Source organism: Phaethon aethereus (genome assembly GCF_964289735.1).
Source record: "Phaethon aethereus genome assembly, chromosome: 26".
NCBI classification, from domain to species: Eukaryota; Metazoa; Chordata; class Aves; order Phaethontiformes; family Phaethontidae; genus Phaethon; species Phaethon aethereus.
The window spans coordinates 4,453,795-4,469,749 of record NC_138602.1 but is presented as its reverse complement, the minus strand read 5'-3'; the positions used below and the strand labels follow the sequence as shown (position 1 = coordinate 4,469,749).

At 69.8% G+C, this 15,955-nt stretch overlaps 1 protein-coding gene across 1 annotated transcript; it reads right to left on the bottom strand.

Moving 5' to 3' along the window:
* Positions 1-6,017: 6,017 nt before the first annotated feature.
* On the bottom strand, positions 6,018-11,735 carry TMEM59L (transmembrane protein 59 like; the record flags this gene model as incomplete). Its single annotated transcript, XM_082011094.1, has 8 exons — positions 6,018-6,179; positions 6,449-6,566; positions 6,716-6,827; positions 7,160-7,259; positions 7,356-7,502; positions 9,822-9,916; positions 10,209-10,314; positions 11,586-11,735. The coding sequence occupies 8 exons, from the start codon at positions 11,733-11,735 to the stop codon at positions 6,018-6,020; spliced, it is 990 nt and encodes a 329-aa protein (XP_081867220.1).
* Positions 11,736-15,955: the final 4,220 nt, after the last annotated feature.

Below are 15,955 nucleotides of genomic sequence, written 5' to 3'. Positions count from 1 at the left end.
ACGCATGCGGCACCCGCGGGAGCCGGCTCCGACGCCAGCTGGAGGCGTCGGCCATCCCCAGCGCCGTTCGGCACCGGTGTGAGGCCACGATCCAGCAAATCCCCTCTGCACGTGCTGGAGCGTTAAGCACACGTGTCATCCCCGTGAAATCAGCGGGATGGTTCCAGCGCCTGAAGGTGAGCAGGTGCTGTGCCGCGCCGCCGCATCGGCACTTAAGGGAGCACGATTCCCATCCGCACGGCCAAACCGCAACCATACATCCCTGCTTTCCCTGACCAGCTTGGCTGCGCTCCTCACCTGGCAAAAGAACACACGGCAGCGAAAATAAACACGGAGGAAAGCGAAGCCCCTCACGGCCCGGCGAGCGAGGTCTGCGTTCCAAGAAGTAATGAAGCCCAGGGAATGGAAAATGCATGTCACTTGGCGGCGGGCTGGATGCGCGCAGGCGCTCCGTGCCGGCTGCCGAGAGGGTGCTTCGCCTCCACGCGGCATCGCCGCGGCCCGGCAGCTGCGCCAGGTCCAGCCAGCGGCACCGCGCTGAACTCTGACATTTGAAGACGGAGAATAATTTGGCTTCATTAGCCTCCCCTTCCCCCCCGCCCCGAGCGGTCCCTCGAGCCGGGCTGGAATGTGCGTGGTAGGGACAGAACCAATCCCATTAGCACGAGGAGATTGTTTTTCGTTTGGTTTTGTTGTTGTTGAATCACCCGTGGCTCCGCTTCGTTGGGGTAGGTCGTAGGCAGGAGGACGGGGAGAGGAAACCCATGGGTGGGTTTTCCCGGGTGGCCGTCCACGGCACGGCACTCCCCTGCCAGCCCGGCCGCCTGATTTCGGCAGCACCGTGAGGTTTCCATCTCTGAAGGCCGTGCGAGCTTTGCTGCCGGCTCCAGCATGGTGCCCGGCACGGTTTGACGCAGCGTTTGTAAGGCCAAGTCCAACGCCCCACCCCGCGTCCTCACCCTCGCTCCGTCTCTGGATGGAGACCTACCTCCGCCGGGGTTAAAGCTGAATTTACAGCTCTGCGTGCCGGCCAGGACGGCACCGCGTCGCAGCCACGCGCGAGCAGGAGCCGGGGGCAGCGAGAGGCAGCTGGAGCTGCTGGAAAATACCCTTTCCCCAGCTGAGACAGGAGCCTGGGCTGCACCTTTTCTAGAATTCTAGAATTTTCTAGAGGTGCCCTGCCCAAACCCGCCGTTTCGCCCTCATTGTGCTTCCTGATGAAAGACCCTCGTTCCTCCAACACGAGACAAGAATAAGAAACCTGCCGCCGGCCGCTTTGTGTCCAGCGGCACCTCCCCGGGATGCGAGTGGGAAGGGGCGGAGGGGAGCGACGGGTGCAGACCCCGGTGAACCAACACCGTGTCCGCTCCGAATCGGGAGAATCCGTCACGAATCCTGAAAATGGGGAAGGAATCCTTCCGCACCCTGCTGTCGCAGTCCTGGGCTTTCTGCGGCATCCCTGGACCACGGACCCCAGCCCTCTTTCCGAGCAGGGGTGTCCTGGCGGGACACGGCACAGGGCTCTGGGCACCCGGCAGCGGGACAGGGCGCTGCGAGGGCTCCCGAAGTCATCCTCGGCACGGGAGAGCGCGGCGAGGAACCGGAGCGAACGACGCCGTTGGGAGCAGGCGGCGAGAGGGGAGGGAAATCCGCGCAGAAACGCGTTCACGGCGCGGCCCGGCTCCTCAGCTGGAGCGCGAGCGGCGATGGAGCCGGGCCAGCTCCCGGCAGCTGAGATTTGCAAGGGGGAGCAAGGAGGGGGCATTTTCCGGAGGTGAGAACAGCAGCCCAACGCAGCCGTGGAGAGGGGGGGGGCCGCCAAACCCGGCCGCGGCCAGCGAGACCCTCGCGACCCTCGGCACCCGGTGCCGGCATGGAGGCCGAGCGATGGTGTCACGCAAGCAGGGAGATGCCACAGGGGTCCGTGGCGGAGGCGTGGGGGGCAGCTTGGTGGCCTCTCCCTGCTTTTTGAGGCCGCTTCTCATCGCAGCGTGGCTAACGGCCCCCACCTACCGGTCTGCGATTTCGTGCCGACCTGTGGCTGGACACGCGGGAGGCGAGCGTGGGCGCGCGGATGCTCGCCGCGACGCCGCGACCCGCCGCGGGCTCGCGGTCCCTCACGCCCTCGCCGCCAGCCACGGGATGGAGGGTGCGATTCCGCCGCGGGCTGGCTCGCCCGTTGCTCCTCTCTTTGCCGATGGGGCCACACACCGTGAATTTTACTTCCCCCGTGAAAAAATAAAAGAGGGAGCGAGAAGGAAAAGGCATCGGATGGAAAACACCCCGGCTGCCTGCTGGGGGGAGTGGAACCAGCTAATTTCATGCGTCTCCTTTTCGTTAGAGTGGGGACCCTCCTCACCTGCTCCTGGGCATGGTTTCCTGCACCCCGAGCCAGCAGCAAGGAATCTGACTCCGGTTTAAAGGCGAGGAGCTTGTCCACGGTTTGTAGCCCGGCTCCCATCCCAGGAGGGGACCCGCGCGGAGCCGCTGCCCGCGGCGGGCAGGGTTTACCAGCTGTCTGCACCCATCTTGTGCCCTGCCACCTCCCTCTGCACCAGCCCGCGGCAGCGGGATGCAGGCAGCCCCGCGGTGGGGGTCTCACCCCCCGGCGCTCACCCTGGGGTTTCCCTCTTTGCTCCTGCTTGCGCCCTACCGCTGCTCCGTCACCGCAGGGTGCCCGGGGGCCGGGGGCTGCCGGCACCCTCGCTCGGCCCGTAACAGCGCCGATGCCCCGGGCTCCGTATGGAAAATGCTGGAAAAACGCAGCCCCTGACGTGCCGTCCGGGGGGCACTCGGTGGCTTGTGCCTGGCTTGGGGGGCTCCCGCCTTTGGGTCGTCGGCTTGCGCCGACCCCAAAGGCTGCTCGGCGCTGGGCGCCCGTCTCCCAGCCCTTCCCCCTCATCCTGCTGGCCCCCGACACCCCTCTGCCCACCCCAGGACCCCCGACTGCCTGCTGAGGACACCGTGCAAACCCCCCCCCCCCCCAAATCCCGTTGCCTGGGAAACGCGGCCGTGGCGCGCGCTCTGCCTCCCACGCCGCCCCACGGCATCCTCCGCGCGGCTCCTGCCTGCCGCACGGGCAGGGCGGGCAGCGGGCTGAGAACACCGTGTGTCCCCCCCCCCGCTTCAGCGAGCGGCGCCCGGGCCCGCGGCGCGCAGCGTCCTCCGCGGCGCCGTCCTGCGTGGGGTGACACCGCACCCGCGGTCTAGGGACAAGCCGGGGGCCGCGCTCCGGCGGCGGAGGCTGCTGGCAGGCAGCGGAGCGAGGCTCCGCATCCCCTTTGCAGACCCTTCTGTGGCCGTGAGGCGTTTCGAGCACCCCGGCATCCGTCCGCAGCCCACCCCCCCCACGCCCCGGGGTCGGGCAGCAGCTCCTCATCCCCGGCTCCGCACCCCGCAGAAAACACGCGGCTGCGGCCAGCCCCAGCGCCGGCTCCTCGGGGGCCCCGCGCCGCCGCTGGCTCCGCGGGCAGGACCCCGCTGAGCTCCTGAAGTGCTAAAAACGAGCCTCCAGGCCCTCGCGTGAGCTTTCGCGTCGCGCTTGGCATGGGGAGAGCTCGACTGCGGCGTGGACGCGGGCGGCGCGCCAGGAAAAACACACGCCGCGGGGGAAAGGTGGGCGCGCGCGCGTGCGAGCGTGCCCCAGCTCTCGAGCCCGGGCGGCCGCGACGCGTTGTGCTGACGTGTCCCGCCGACGTGTCCCGCCGACGTGTCCCGCCGACGTGTCCCGCCGACGTGTCCCGCCGACGTGTCCCGCCGACGTGTCGCACGCGTGCACGGCCCGATTTACGCTTTTCCCTCCTCCAAATGGGCGCCCGGGTGCCGGCAGGCGTTTTTCGGTGGGAAAAGCCCTCGTTCCCGAGCCCTCCTTCACACGCCCACGTGAGCACGCGCGCCCGGTCCTCCCCGCCGCCCTCCTCCTCCCCTGCCCACCCTGCGCCCTCCCAGCACCCACCGAGCCCACCCCCCGCCCCAGGGAGCACAGCATCCCCTTTTGCGCTTGACGCTGAACCCCTCGATCCGGTGAATCTGCCGGCCCCGCGGCCTGCGGCGGAGCGGAACGTCGCTTCGTGCCTGTGCAGAACGGCCCAAAGCGGGGGATTTCTCTCTGGTTTGCCGGAGGTTTCATCCTGGCTCGGATCGCGAAGACGGAACGGCGAGCTGGGAACCGACCTGCGCCCTCCCGCCGGCCCCGTGCCGCGGCTCAAACCCACTCCCCGGCTGGCGACAGGCACCCCGTGAAGCCACCGACTCGTCCGGGTCTGGTACAAACCTTTTATTCCCCCTCCGCCCGCACCGCCCAGCCAGCTTGGGGCTGGGTTTGCCCTTTGGACGCGAAGCCGGGTGGGCTCCGCGGCCGCCCTCTCCCCCGAGCCTTGCGGTCCAGCGTGGTCGCACCCCGGGGACCGGGAGAGCCGCCGCGGCCGGGACACCACCACAGAGCACCGAGCTTTACACTGAGCCAAGCGGCCAAAAAGCGACGACGAAAAGTGTACCCCAAAACGGACACAGGAACCCCCCCAGGCCCCCCAACCCGGTTCCCCAAACCCAGATATGTTGCAAGGGTGAAAGTGATACGGAGCGGCACAAAACCGGCAGGGCTGGGGGCGAGAGCCCCCCGCCCCACCACGCCACGGCCCCCCGAGACTGCTCAGCGCCGGGGCAGGGCTGGCACATGAAGAGAGCCCAAAAACCCAAGGGAGGGGAGTCGCGGGTAATAAGTTAACCTGTACAGACGTGTCAGGTGGACGCGGGGACGGCAGGCACCGCCGCCGCCGAGCCGTCCCTCCCGGGCGCAGGGGTGTCCCCGCGGGGCGCCGGGGGCTGAGGAACCACATGCCGGTGCAAACCGAACCACAAAACAACACACACAGTCGAGCGATGGAGAATGGCGGGGACACGGGGAGGTGCCCGGCTCGCGCTGAGCCTGGCCGCGGCAGCAGAGCCCCGCGGAGCGAGGGGACCCCTCCACGCCAAGGGGCTGCGCCGGGGTGAGCCAAGGGGGTCCCCGCTTGGCCGGGAGACCCCAGGGCTGGCCCCGTGCTTCCAGGGCAGCGCTGTGAGCCCGGGGACCGGGAGGCCGGCTGCCACCATGTCCTGCCGTCAGCTACAGCCTCACCGGCTGAGCCGCTGCCGGCATCGGGCAGGGATGCTGAGCCCGGTGACGGAGGCGTCCCGGCAGCTCCCACCTCCTGCCCGAGCGTGGACGTGCCGCAGCGGCACGAGGCAGGGAAACGCCGCCTCGTCCCCTGCTCGGTCCCACCAGCCACCCGCCGGCATCAGGGCCAGCCGCCCCAAAGGCACGGGGAGCGGGGAGGGGAAGGAGCCATCCCAGGGCCCCTCCACCGCTCCGGGAAGGGGCCGGCTGGGTCCTCGCATGGGCATGGAGGCGGCGAGATCCGCTCCTCTCTCCGGTTGCCAACGCCAAATCCATTCGCCACGTTTCGGCTCCCCAAGGCAATCGGCTCCGGCCGGCGGAAGGGAGTTCCCAGGGCCGGAGACGGCGCCTTGGAGGCTCAGCCCAAGGTGGGAGGCCGGGGATGTGCCGAGCCAAAGCCCCGAATGCTGCAGACGCTCTCCATCCCCCACCACAGCCGGCTCCCTCCTGCCCAGCGCTGGACCCATGCCCGGAGGGCTGCGGGGCCCCGGGGGCTGCGGTCGGGAGGAGACGGACCGCCCCGCTACGAGGACGGGCTCCCCCCGGCCTCCCCACTCTGGCAGCTCCTCTCTTGGCTCTCGAGCGCTGGAAACCAGGATCCCAGCGAACAGCACGTCTACGAAGGAGGCAAAGCCGCTGCCCGGCTCCCGGGAGCCTCCTCCGCAGCGGCCGTCCCTGGGGAGGGCAGCGGGACCGAGCCAGACCGCACCCCCGGTCCCGTCCGTGCCGGAGCCAGAGGTGTCCCTCCAGGAGCCGGGGACGCGGGGCAGCCGGAGGGGCAGCGGGGTGGGACGGGGGACGGTGCCGAGGGGACGGTGACAGGGAGGTGGCGGGGAGGTGACGGGGAGGGCTGGGAGCTCTACAGGACAGTCTTGTCCAGGTCGACTTTGAGGGGCAGCGGCCCCGCGTCCTCTCCGCCGCGCGCCGGGCACAGGGTGACGGCGATGACGGGCGGCAGGGGAAAGGCGCCGGGGCCATCCAGGTCCTCCAGGTACTCCTTGTCCCCGTTGATGCTCAGAGGCTGGAAGAGAGGCAGAGGGGACGGTGCAGCCCCGGAGCAGGGGACAGGACGCCCTTGACCCCAGACGGGGAACACCGCGGGGCCGGCTGGGGACGCGCCACACAGCACGGACACGCCGGAGAGCCCAGCACGGTGGCCGGGGGACACAAACACTGTACGGCCACGTCTCAGCCCCCCAAGGCTCACCCAGCCGTGACGGGGAGACCCGGGGAGTCGGGGACCCCCGCAGGACCCCCGCCGGGCTGCGCTGGGCGCCGCTCACCCCGTACCTGGGTCTTGACGTGCTGCTCGGGGGCAGTCACCAAACTGGCGCAGCTCAGCCACAGCATCACCATGATGGAGAGGAAGAGGCAGGCGGCCAGGATCCAGCGAGGAAGGCCGGAGCGCCTGTAACACCCACCGCCCCCCGCCGAAGAAAAAGGACGAGTTTATGGCAGGGCACGGGGTGGGAATTGGGGTGGGGGGAGCATCTGCTCCGGCGCGTCCGGCAGGTCCAGGCGCCAGCCCGGACCCCCGCCCAGCCCCGCTGCACCTACTTGGACATGCAGCCGAGGAAGTCGTGCTCCGGCTGCGGGGGGTCCGGGTGCTGTGCCTTGGCTTTGCCCCGCGGCTCCTTCATGGGGGGCTTCTCCCCCTGCGCCCAGGCGCCTGGCAGGGAGAGGCGATGCTGAGCCCGGGCAGCCGCTGTGGGCACGCTCCCCATCCCCTCGCCAGCACACGATCGGGTGCAGGGGTGCCGGGTGCTCCCCTCTCCCCCCCCGGGGGACCCTCTGCCTGCTGCGGGGGGGCGGAGGATCCCGGCAGCTTCTTGGAGCGGCTCCCGAGTCCCGACTCGCCCCCTCTGCGTGGGTGCGGGGTGCGGGAAGCTAATCAGGCCCGAGAAGCGGGGAATTTGTTTCGCTCTGGAGAAATCGGATGAGAACCGGGAGGGCTCGGAGGCTCCCGGACCCCCGGCACCGGCAGCCCGGACCCCTCCGCACCTGTGTGGGGCTGGGGGACGCGGGGGCTGGACCCCGGTCCCGGCCGCGCCGGCTGGCTCTCCTGCGCCTCGGGAACTGGATACTCCATCTCGGGCTGGGACTGGCGGGTCGGCAGGGAAAGAGGGAGAAAGCGGTGAGCGAGGGGGTCCCCACCCCTCTCAGCACCCAGCAGAGAGGGGACGCGGGACACCCCCACCTGAAACACCACGACTTTGCCGTCGTCCGCCTGCAGGTAGAAGGTCCAAGTGGAGGAGATGAAGCTCTGGGCAGAGCTGACGATGTCGGTGCAGAAGGTGGAGACCAAATCGAACATGGAGAACGATGGCACCTTCAGCTCCGGGCTCTGCAAAGGAGCAGGGGCACGGTGTCACCGCCATCCCCTCGTCGCCCACCCCGCCGGAGGAGGTCCCGACCCGAGGACGTGGCCCGGCTGAGCCGAGCGCTCCGGTCTGGGGCTCGTCCTGCTTCTCCCGGGGACGGGGATGTGCGGGACCTACGACCTGGCCCTGGGAGGGTCACCGAGCCCGGGGCTGCGGTCCCCAGCGCCGGCACCCAGCCCCAGCGCCGGCACCCAGCCCCTCGGCAGCCCTGCGCTCGCACCAGCGCCTTCAACAATAGGAGCGGAGCGGCCGAGATGCCGAGGGCGTTTCTCTCCTGGCAGCCTCTCCGTGCCCTGGATTCTTGGCCGTCGCGGCGGTTTGTTATTTTTAAAGCATCCCTGCTGGAATCCGCTTGGCTGCTCCCGGCCACTGGCTTCGAACATTTTCCGACAGCCCCTTGCACGGTCAAACCAGCAAACAGGAAATAAATAGGTCAGATTCTGTATCTAATTATTATACTAAATCTGCTTTGCCTGCTTGTCTGGGAACCCGAAGGAAAAATGCTTTGGGGGGGGTGAAGGGGGTGACGGCCCTCCCCGTCAGCCCCCCGATGCTCGTCCCCGACCTCGGAGCGGGGCTGGGAAGCGGGATCAGACGCGGGGAGGGTCTCGGAACTGTTTTTTCGAAGGAGCCGCAGCTTTCTACGGCACCAATTCATCTTCGTCTGCACGTGTACAAAGCCAAAAGCCTCTACCTTGGGCCAAAGTCTAATTTAATTAATTGGGCAAAAGCTGAATTAATTAAATGCGGGAGGAAAAAGCGTCGCTAATTGCTGGGAAGGATAACAGAGCTAAACGGGGGGAATCTGCAACAATCACCGGTCAGAACCTCTCACCCTGGGAACTCGGCGTCATCGCCCTGCCCGCCCCAAACCTCTGGCCGCCGGGGTCGAGCCCGGTTAATCCGCTTTTTACGCTTTGGACGAAGCGGCACGACGGGCCGGCGGCGCGCTCGTGCCGACCCAGCCCGCCCAGAGCTGCCGTCCGCAGGGGCACCTAGAACCGGGGCGTGAAATAAAGCCCGGGCTTCGCCGGGCGGCGGGAGCGCGCGGGGAGCGCGCCCGGTCCCCGTCCTGGGAAAGCACCGCGGGAAGCCGGGTCCCGGCACCGGCGCCCGCCAGGCTGTGAGGCTGCTGGGGGGGCAGCCGGGAGGCAGCGAGGGCAGGGATGGGGCTGGATGCCTGTGCTGGGGAGGGAGGGAGGGAGGGATTGATGGATGGAGGGATGGATGGAGGGAGGGAGGGATGGAGGGATGGAGGGAGGGATGGATGGAGGGATGGAGGGAGGGATGGAGGGAGGGAGGGATGGATGGATGGAGGGATGGAGGGAGGGAGGGAGGGATGGATGGATGGAGGGATGGAGGGAGGGAGGGAGGGATGGAGGGATGGAGGGATGGAGGGAGGGATGGAGGGATGGAGGGACTGATGGATGGATGGATGGAGGGAGGGATCGAGGGATGGAGGGATTGATGGATGGATGGAGGGAGGGAGGGAGGGAGGGAGGGATGGATGGAGGGATGGAGGGAGGGAGGGAGGGATGGATGGATGGAGGGATGGAGGGAGGGAGGGAGGGATGGAGGGATGGAGGGATGGAGGGAGGGATGGAGGGATGGAGGGACTGATGGATGGATGGATGGAGGGAGGGATCGAGGGATGGAGGGATTGATGGATGGATGGAGGGAGGGAGGGAGGGAGGGATGGGTGGGCTGCATGTGTGGGGTTTTAAAGCCTCCATCCCCTGGCAGAGGAGGGACTGGGCTGAGCTCCCGTGGGACAAACGGGTCCTTCCTAAAGCAGGACTGAGAGCCAAGCGACCACATCCCAGCGTCCCCCAAGGGGGTCCCGGGCAGGGGGTGGCGGTGAGCTCAGCAGGCTGGCGGTGGTCTCCACTGCATTGGCGTTGCCTGCTCTGCCCGGCAGCAGGACAAATTTTGGTCCCTGCCAGGCCCAGGGTGACCGAGACACCCCACGTCCCCACGCCGGGGGCCAGGCGAGGGCCACGGTGGCCGAAGCCACTCCGAGGGCAGCCCCACAGCTCCAGGCTCCTTGCGGAGGCGAACGTCTCCCCCGGCCGGTCCCCGGCAGCCCCACGGGGTGACGGCACGGGGACGGAGCAGCCGGGGTGCCCCGCGGGGCACATCCAGCCCCCGCCGCCTCCTGCCCACAGACCCTTTGGGGAAGGAGCCAGATGCAGGGACGGGGCAGAGCCACGGCCGGTGGCACCAGGGACAGGCTGGGCGGGTTAAGGGGGAGAATGGGGGGTCCCATCTCCCCGGCCCCTCACCTTCTCCTTCCCGCTCTCCACCTCGAGGAGCTGCTTGCGGCACCCCGTCACGCAGCCAAACTGCTCCTCCGCGTTGCTGTAGGCTTCGGCACACGCTGCGAGGCAGGAGGGGGGACAAGGTTAGGGGGTGCTCGATCCCCTTGATGAGCCCTGTGCCCCCAGGACGCCCCTACCCATCCCGACTTACACCCAGCGGGTGCAAACCTGCACCCCGCTTGGTTTGCGGCGGGGTCCGGATGCGGCCCCGGGGCACGGCGCGGGGCTGAGCGGAGGCAGGATGCTGGGGAGGGCGGAAGGTGTCACGGCAGTGCCAGCGGTACGTGGGGGCCCCCCCCTCCCCGGGACGGCGTTCGGGGCGCGGGGGCCGCTCGGCCACCGGCTCCTCACCTGCTTCGCACTCGGCTCTGGTGGTGTTCAGCTCGGCGCTCGCATCCACGAAGTGACAGATGGAGAACAGCCGGCAGCCCCGGTAACAGGCGTTGAGAACAGCATCCTGCGGGGAGGAGGAGGAGGACAGCGTGGAGCTGGCACCAAGCTCACCCGGTGGCTGCGCCGGACTCCCACCGCGGCCCCCCCCCGCAGCCGGCTGGGGGGCACCGGGCGCCGCCGCCCTGCCGCAGAACCGCAGCCGGGCCTGGCACCCCACACCCGGGGCGACGGCATCCCCGCGGGAGGGAGAGCGGCCTTCGCCCCCCGGGTTTACACCCGAAGGTCAGGTTTGCACGTGGCCTCATCCCCACGGGGGACGCGGCAGGACCCCCAGCTCTGTCGGGGCGCTTGGCACCGGCTGGGCCCCGGCGTGGGCCGACAGGAGGTGGGGGCTGCTTGGGGGCAGTGGGTGCACGGGGGGGTGCATGTATTGGGGGGGCTGGGAACACGCCGGGGGGACGCACGTGGGGGTCGCAGCGTGCATCCGCACGCACAGGCTCGGGGGAAGCGGGTGCCCCTGCCCGCGGGGGTCCGTGCGCCCGCAGGCAGCGCGGGCAGGGCTGGGTGCTGGCAGGGAGGCAGCTCGAGCCCGGACGGGAAGACAACTCCATCCCCACGCCCGGCAGCGGCGGCCGAGGCGCTGGCCTAGATACGGCCCCGCCACCGCGGGGGCTCGCGGACGGTCCCGGGGTCCCCGGCACGGCTGTGGCAGCGCTGATCCGGGGCTTTCCGTGATGCTCCGGGTGCAGCACCCAGTGCTCAGCTCCAGCTCAGTCCCCGCTGCCACGGCTCGGCGCTGGCCCACGCCACTGCCGCGGCGTCACCCGCTCGCCCCGGCTGTCCCTGGCCCTGTGCCACGGCTCTGCCACGCCGCCGGTGATGGGGTGCGGGAGGGCAGCTGGGGGGCAGGCACCCGCTGAGGCCCCGGCAGGGCCTCGCCAGGGGCACCCTCAACCTGGGGCGGCTGCCGCCACGGAGGACACCCCAAATCCGGCACAGGTGAGACCCGGGGAGCACCCCAAAGCTGGGATGGACGAAACCACTGTGGGCACCCCAAGCCGGGGTGGATGACCCCACCGGGGGCACCTCAAAGCTGCGGTGGAGGAGATCACCGGGGGTCCCAGGTGCCCCCCGTGGTGCTGCCGGTGCCCCCCCGTGGCGCTCCCTGCAGGGCCGGCCCGGTGTGGGGCTGGCCGGCGCCCCCGGCGCCCCCGGTGCTCCCAGTGCCCCCAGTTTCCCCTGGTGCTCCCGGTGCCCCCCGATGCTCGCGGCACTCCCGACGCCACGGACGCTCCCGGTGCCCCCCGGTGCCCCCCGGTGCCCGGCCGGACTCACGGCGGCGGCTCGGCGCGGCGGGCTGCGGCCGCACTGCCCGCGGCAGCCGGCGGTGCTCCCCAGCTGGGGCGAGAAGGGGTCGGTGGTGGCGACGGCGGCGACCAGGGCCAGGCCGAAGGCGAGCAGGGCCCGGGGGCGACGGGCCGCCATGGCGGGCGCGGAGCGGCGCGGAGCGGAGCGCACCCACCGCCGCCGCCGCCGACCCCGCCGTGACGCGCCGGGCGCGGGGGGGGGGAGCCGGGGGCGGGGGGAGCCGCCGCAGCCTGCCGCAGCTCCGGCACCGGCACCGGCAGCGGCAGCGGCAGCGCGGACCGGGGATGCTGGGAGAGGGGGTGCGGGAGGATGGGGGGTGCACGGGCACCGGGGGATGCTCGGTACCCGGGGATGCAGGGGCACGGGGGGTGCCCCAGCACCGGGGGGCCGGGGGATGCGCAGGGCCCAGAAGGTGCGGGGGGACCGGGGGAAGCAGGGGGGACACTGGGGGGCGCAGGGGGTGCAGGGGGCCGGGGGATGCACAGCGATCAGAGGGGCGCAGCGGGACTGGGGGGTGCAGAGGGGTGGGGGGAGCAGCGGGACTGGGGGGTGCAGGGGGGGGGGGGAGCAGCGGGACTGGGGGCCACGCTGACACCAGCAGCAGCACAGAGGGATGGGGGGGACACACGGGGGCTGGGGGGCACGTGGGCAGAGGGGTACGGAGGGACGGGGCCGCCCTGGCGCGGGGAGCAGCAGCACCGGAGCCTCAGTGCCCCCCGGGGCCAGCACCCCCACAGGGACCGTCCCCCCAGGAAGGGACGAGCCCCTTGTCCCCAGCCCGCGTTAGACCCAGGCGTGCAGCCCTCCGTGGCCCTCGGGGCCTCCCCAAACCACCTTCGTGCATCCCACCCGCGCCCTCGCTCCGCCCCACGGGGCCCCTTCCCGGCCGGGGCTCTCCCTGACACCCCAGATTTACAGCTTTGATTTCCCAGGGTTTAAAAGACATAAAAGGCGCAGGCTTGGCCCCGTGCTCGCCGCCTCGCCGCTGCCCTGCCCGTTAGCCTTATTTATGGCAGCACCCCAAAGCGGGCCCGGGGGGGAGGAGGAGGAGGGCTGGGGGCTTCGCTAACCTCCGGCCCTAATGGGGAACACGTGGCAGGACCCCGGCCCGGGGAGCAGGGGGTCTCGCGGGCCCAGCTCAGGGTTGAGGGGTGCTCCACGCCCTGGGGCAGGGGGAGAGGGGTGAGGGTGGCTGGATCCCCTCGGGGACGGCCGGGGGAGTGCAGCCCCATGCCCGCCCCCCCCGGGAGCAGGGAGTGGGGCCCCTCCTCGCCCCGCTGCGCTCCGCCAGCTTATTCATCTTGTTAATCAAACCAGGGCCGGGAGAAAATGTGCTCCGGCCGGGCTGGCGGGGCTGCCAGGCCCGCTCCGCTCCCCCCTTCCCCCTCCTGGAGCCCGTCCAGCCCCCCGGCCTCGCGTCCGGCACCGGTGACTAATGGCCAAGTAAATGGGCTAGATTGGGGGCTGTCGCCATAAATCACAGCGCCGCGCCGCAGGTGAGAGTTCCACCGGCCGGGAGGGTCAGAGCCGGAGCCCCAAGCCCCGGCGGGCCCGAAACCCACCGGCACGAGTGGCGGGAGCGCCGCGCGCGCCGCGGGCTGAGCGGCCGGTGGGCAACGCTCCCGCCGCACCTGCCCGCGCCACGCCTGGCACCGGCCCCTGCGCCGGCCGCTCGCCCTTTAACAGAATAAACCCTTTTCCAGGCGATAATACTCGAGTTGGCAAATATTTACTGCCCTCCTCCCTCTTCCCACCCCTCTCCAAAAAACGCTCGATGCCTTTTGCGTTTATCGCTGCTGACCTACACTAGTTTTTTGGAGCCTTTCTTGAAGCCACAGCCCCCCCACCCCGCTGGCCGGGGCGTCCCCACGGTCCCGCCATGGGCAGGGGACCCGTCGCCCCGTGTCCCGACCCCACAGAGCCCATCCCTCCCGCTCAAGCACCCCCTCGACATCAACCGCATTTTTTTCCCCCCCTCGAGAGATCAGCAAACTCCGTCGCAGGACTTTTTGTGCTTCCCAAAGCAAACAGAGGCGGGAAGGTGCGGCCAGGATGCTCTTGAGCGAAGGGGTCGTGCTGGGGGGGTGGCAGGGAAGGGGTTAAGCGGGTTATAAATTACCCATGGATGTGGAAATGTGACTGAGAGGAATATAAAGAAAACTCTGACTGCTGGATTCTTTGCATTTCTAGCCTCTTTATTTTTCCCCCAGGTCACTTTAAAAGGATGCAGGCAGGCAGAGGCAGCTCCGCTGCGCCTCTCCTCCCGCTTTTTCTGGGTTTTGGGCTTTTTTTGTTGTTGTTGTTGTTTGTTTTTTACACCCCGGCCCTTGAGCCAGATGCTATCTCTGTCCAAGGACTTTACGGAGCGAGCTCTGGCTGGGAAATCAAGTAATTAGATTAATTCAGGGTAGATGTGCCGGGCCCGGCCCCGGTGACACGTGGTGGGGGGCTGGCAGGAAGGTGGTGGCTGGTGGGAAGCCGGCCCGAGGATGCTCAGCCCGGCTTTGGGGGTGTCACCAGGGCCACCCCGGGGTCCTGGATCCGTCCGGGGGAGTCGCGTCCCGCCCGGGCAGAGCAGGGAGCTCGTGGGCGTACGGGCTCCGCCGTTTGGGAGCTGGGCCCCACGGCCAGACCCTGCACCGCACCAGGGCACAGAGGCCCTGGGAACGCAGCCGCGCCGGGGGGGCAGCCGGACCACGCCGGCCCCGGGGGACCACCGCGCTGACGCCGACAGCCCGGTCCGGGGGTCAGGGGGGGCCGCGGGGCCAGATCCTGCCTCCCGGCCGCCCGCGGGGAGCCCGGCCGGTGCCTGCGAGCGCGGCGGCTCGTGGGCAGGAGGGAGCAGCCCGTTAAAGGTCACTGTCAAAGGGCAGCGCTGACCACATCTGCCCGCTGCCCGCCGCGCTGACTCAGAGAGCGGGAGAGCGGCTCTGTCATCTCCGGCCGCTCCCCGCCGCCGGCGCTGCCGCGGGCCGCATCCTGACGCCGGCTGCGCGCCCGGTGCCACCGCTCAGCCCTGGTTCGGGGAGCACGGGCAGGGCAGGGCTGGCTCTGTCCCCCCACCCTGTCCCCCATCCCGCAGCGTCGGGTCCGGATGCCGCCGTGGGTCAGGGTGGGCGAACGTCCCCGAGCCACCTGCAGGTGACACCCCGGGCATGCCCCAGGTGACACCAGTGGGGCCCGACGCTCCCTGCCGCTGTCCCCCCACCTTCCCCCTGGCCCCCCGGCGAAGCCTCAAGCCGCCCTCCGATGAGACGTTGCCGGAGCCGGCCGTGTCCCCTGCGCCGGCGCCAGGACAGGTGTCACCCCCACCCCGGGACCCCCCACCCCTGCTGCCCGAAACAGCCGCCCAAATCCCACTTCGTCCTTGGTGGACGCCGAGGGGCTTGGCCGCGGGAAGGAGAAGGCAGATGGGGAAGCGGTGCAGGCAGTGGTGCAGGCAGCGGTGCAGGCAGCGCAGGTGGGCAGCCGGAGTGGCTGCTGGTTCCGACTCCAGCTCCACCGGGGGTGATTTCTCCTTCTCCCCACAGCACCCACCGTTGGCTCCCACCCCGGGGGGGCTTCCCAGGAGCTGCCGGGGAGCGCGGGCGGCCGCCAGCCCCCAGGGCAGCCGTGATTCACTCGGCCAGACTGCGGACGCTGGGGCTGAAGTTTCTCAGGCTGGGTGGCTCCCGGAGCCTGACATTTTTGGGAAATTTCAACAAAAACAGTTCAGAAGCTTCCAAAAACCAGGCCGATGGGAAAAGGCATTGTTTGGTCTCCCTCTCGCTCTCTTTTTTTATTTGTTTCCCAATCCCTGCAGTCCCTTCGGCCGGTGCCCGACACCTCGCAGCCCCGCAAGCGACTCCCACGCAGCATCACCCCCCCGGTGCTATGGGGCAGGGGCTGACTGAGGGTGTCACCCCTCTGGGAGGGGCACGCTGGACCATGCCGGTGTCCCCTGCCGCCTCCCGGCTCTGTCCCCACCACGGTCTGTGCCCCGCAGGGAGCCATGTCCCTGTCCTCACAGCCAAGGGGGTGGAGGGCAGAGAGGTGGGGCAGGGAGCAAAGGACGGGGGGGCCGCCAGACAATGTCCCCACGGGCTGGAAACGACCCCCCGCCCCCCCCAGAGTCACCTGCAAACCCCGGCCACGGCAGCGGTCCCACGGCCTCGGGGGTCCCAGCCCCACCCCAACCTCAGGGTCAGGGCCACTGGGTCCCTCTGTGTGTCCCCCACTGCGGGGGGGACACGACCCAGGCGCCCCTCAGCATGGAGAGCTCTCGGGGCACCCCACTGCGCCCCATCCCTCACCCCAGGGCTCGGGCAGAGCTGCGGGATGCGCAGCTGGGGACAGCC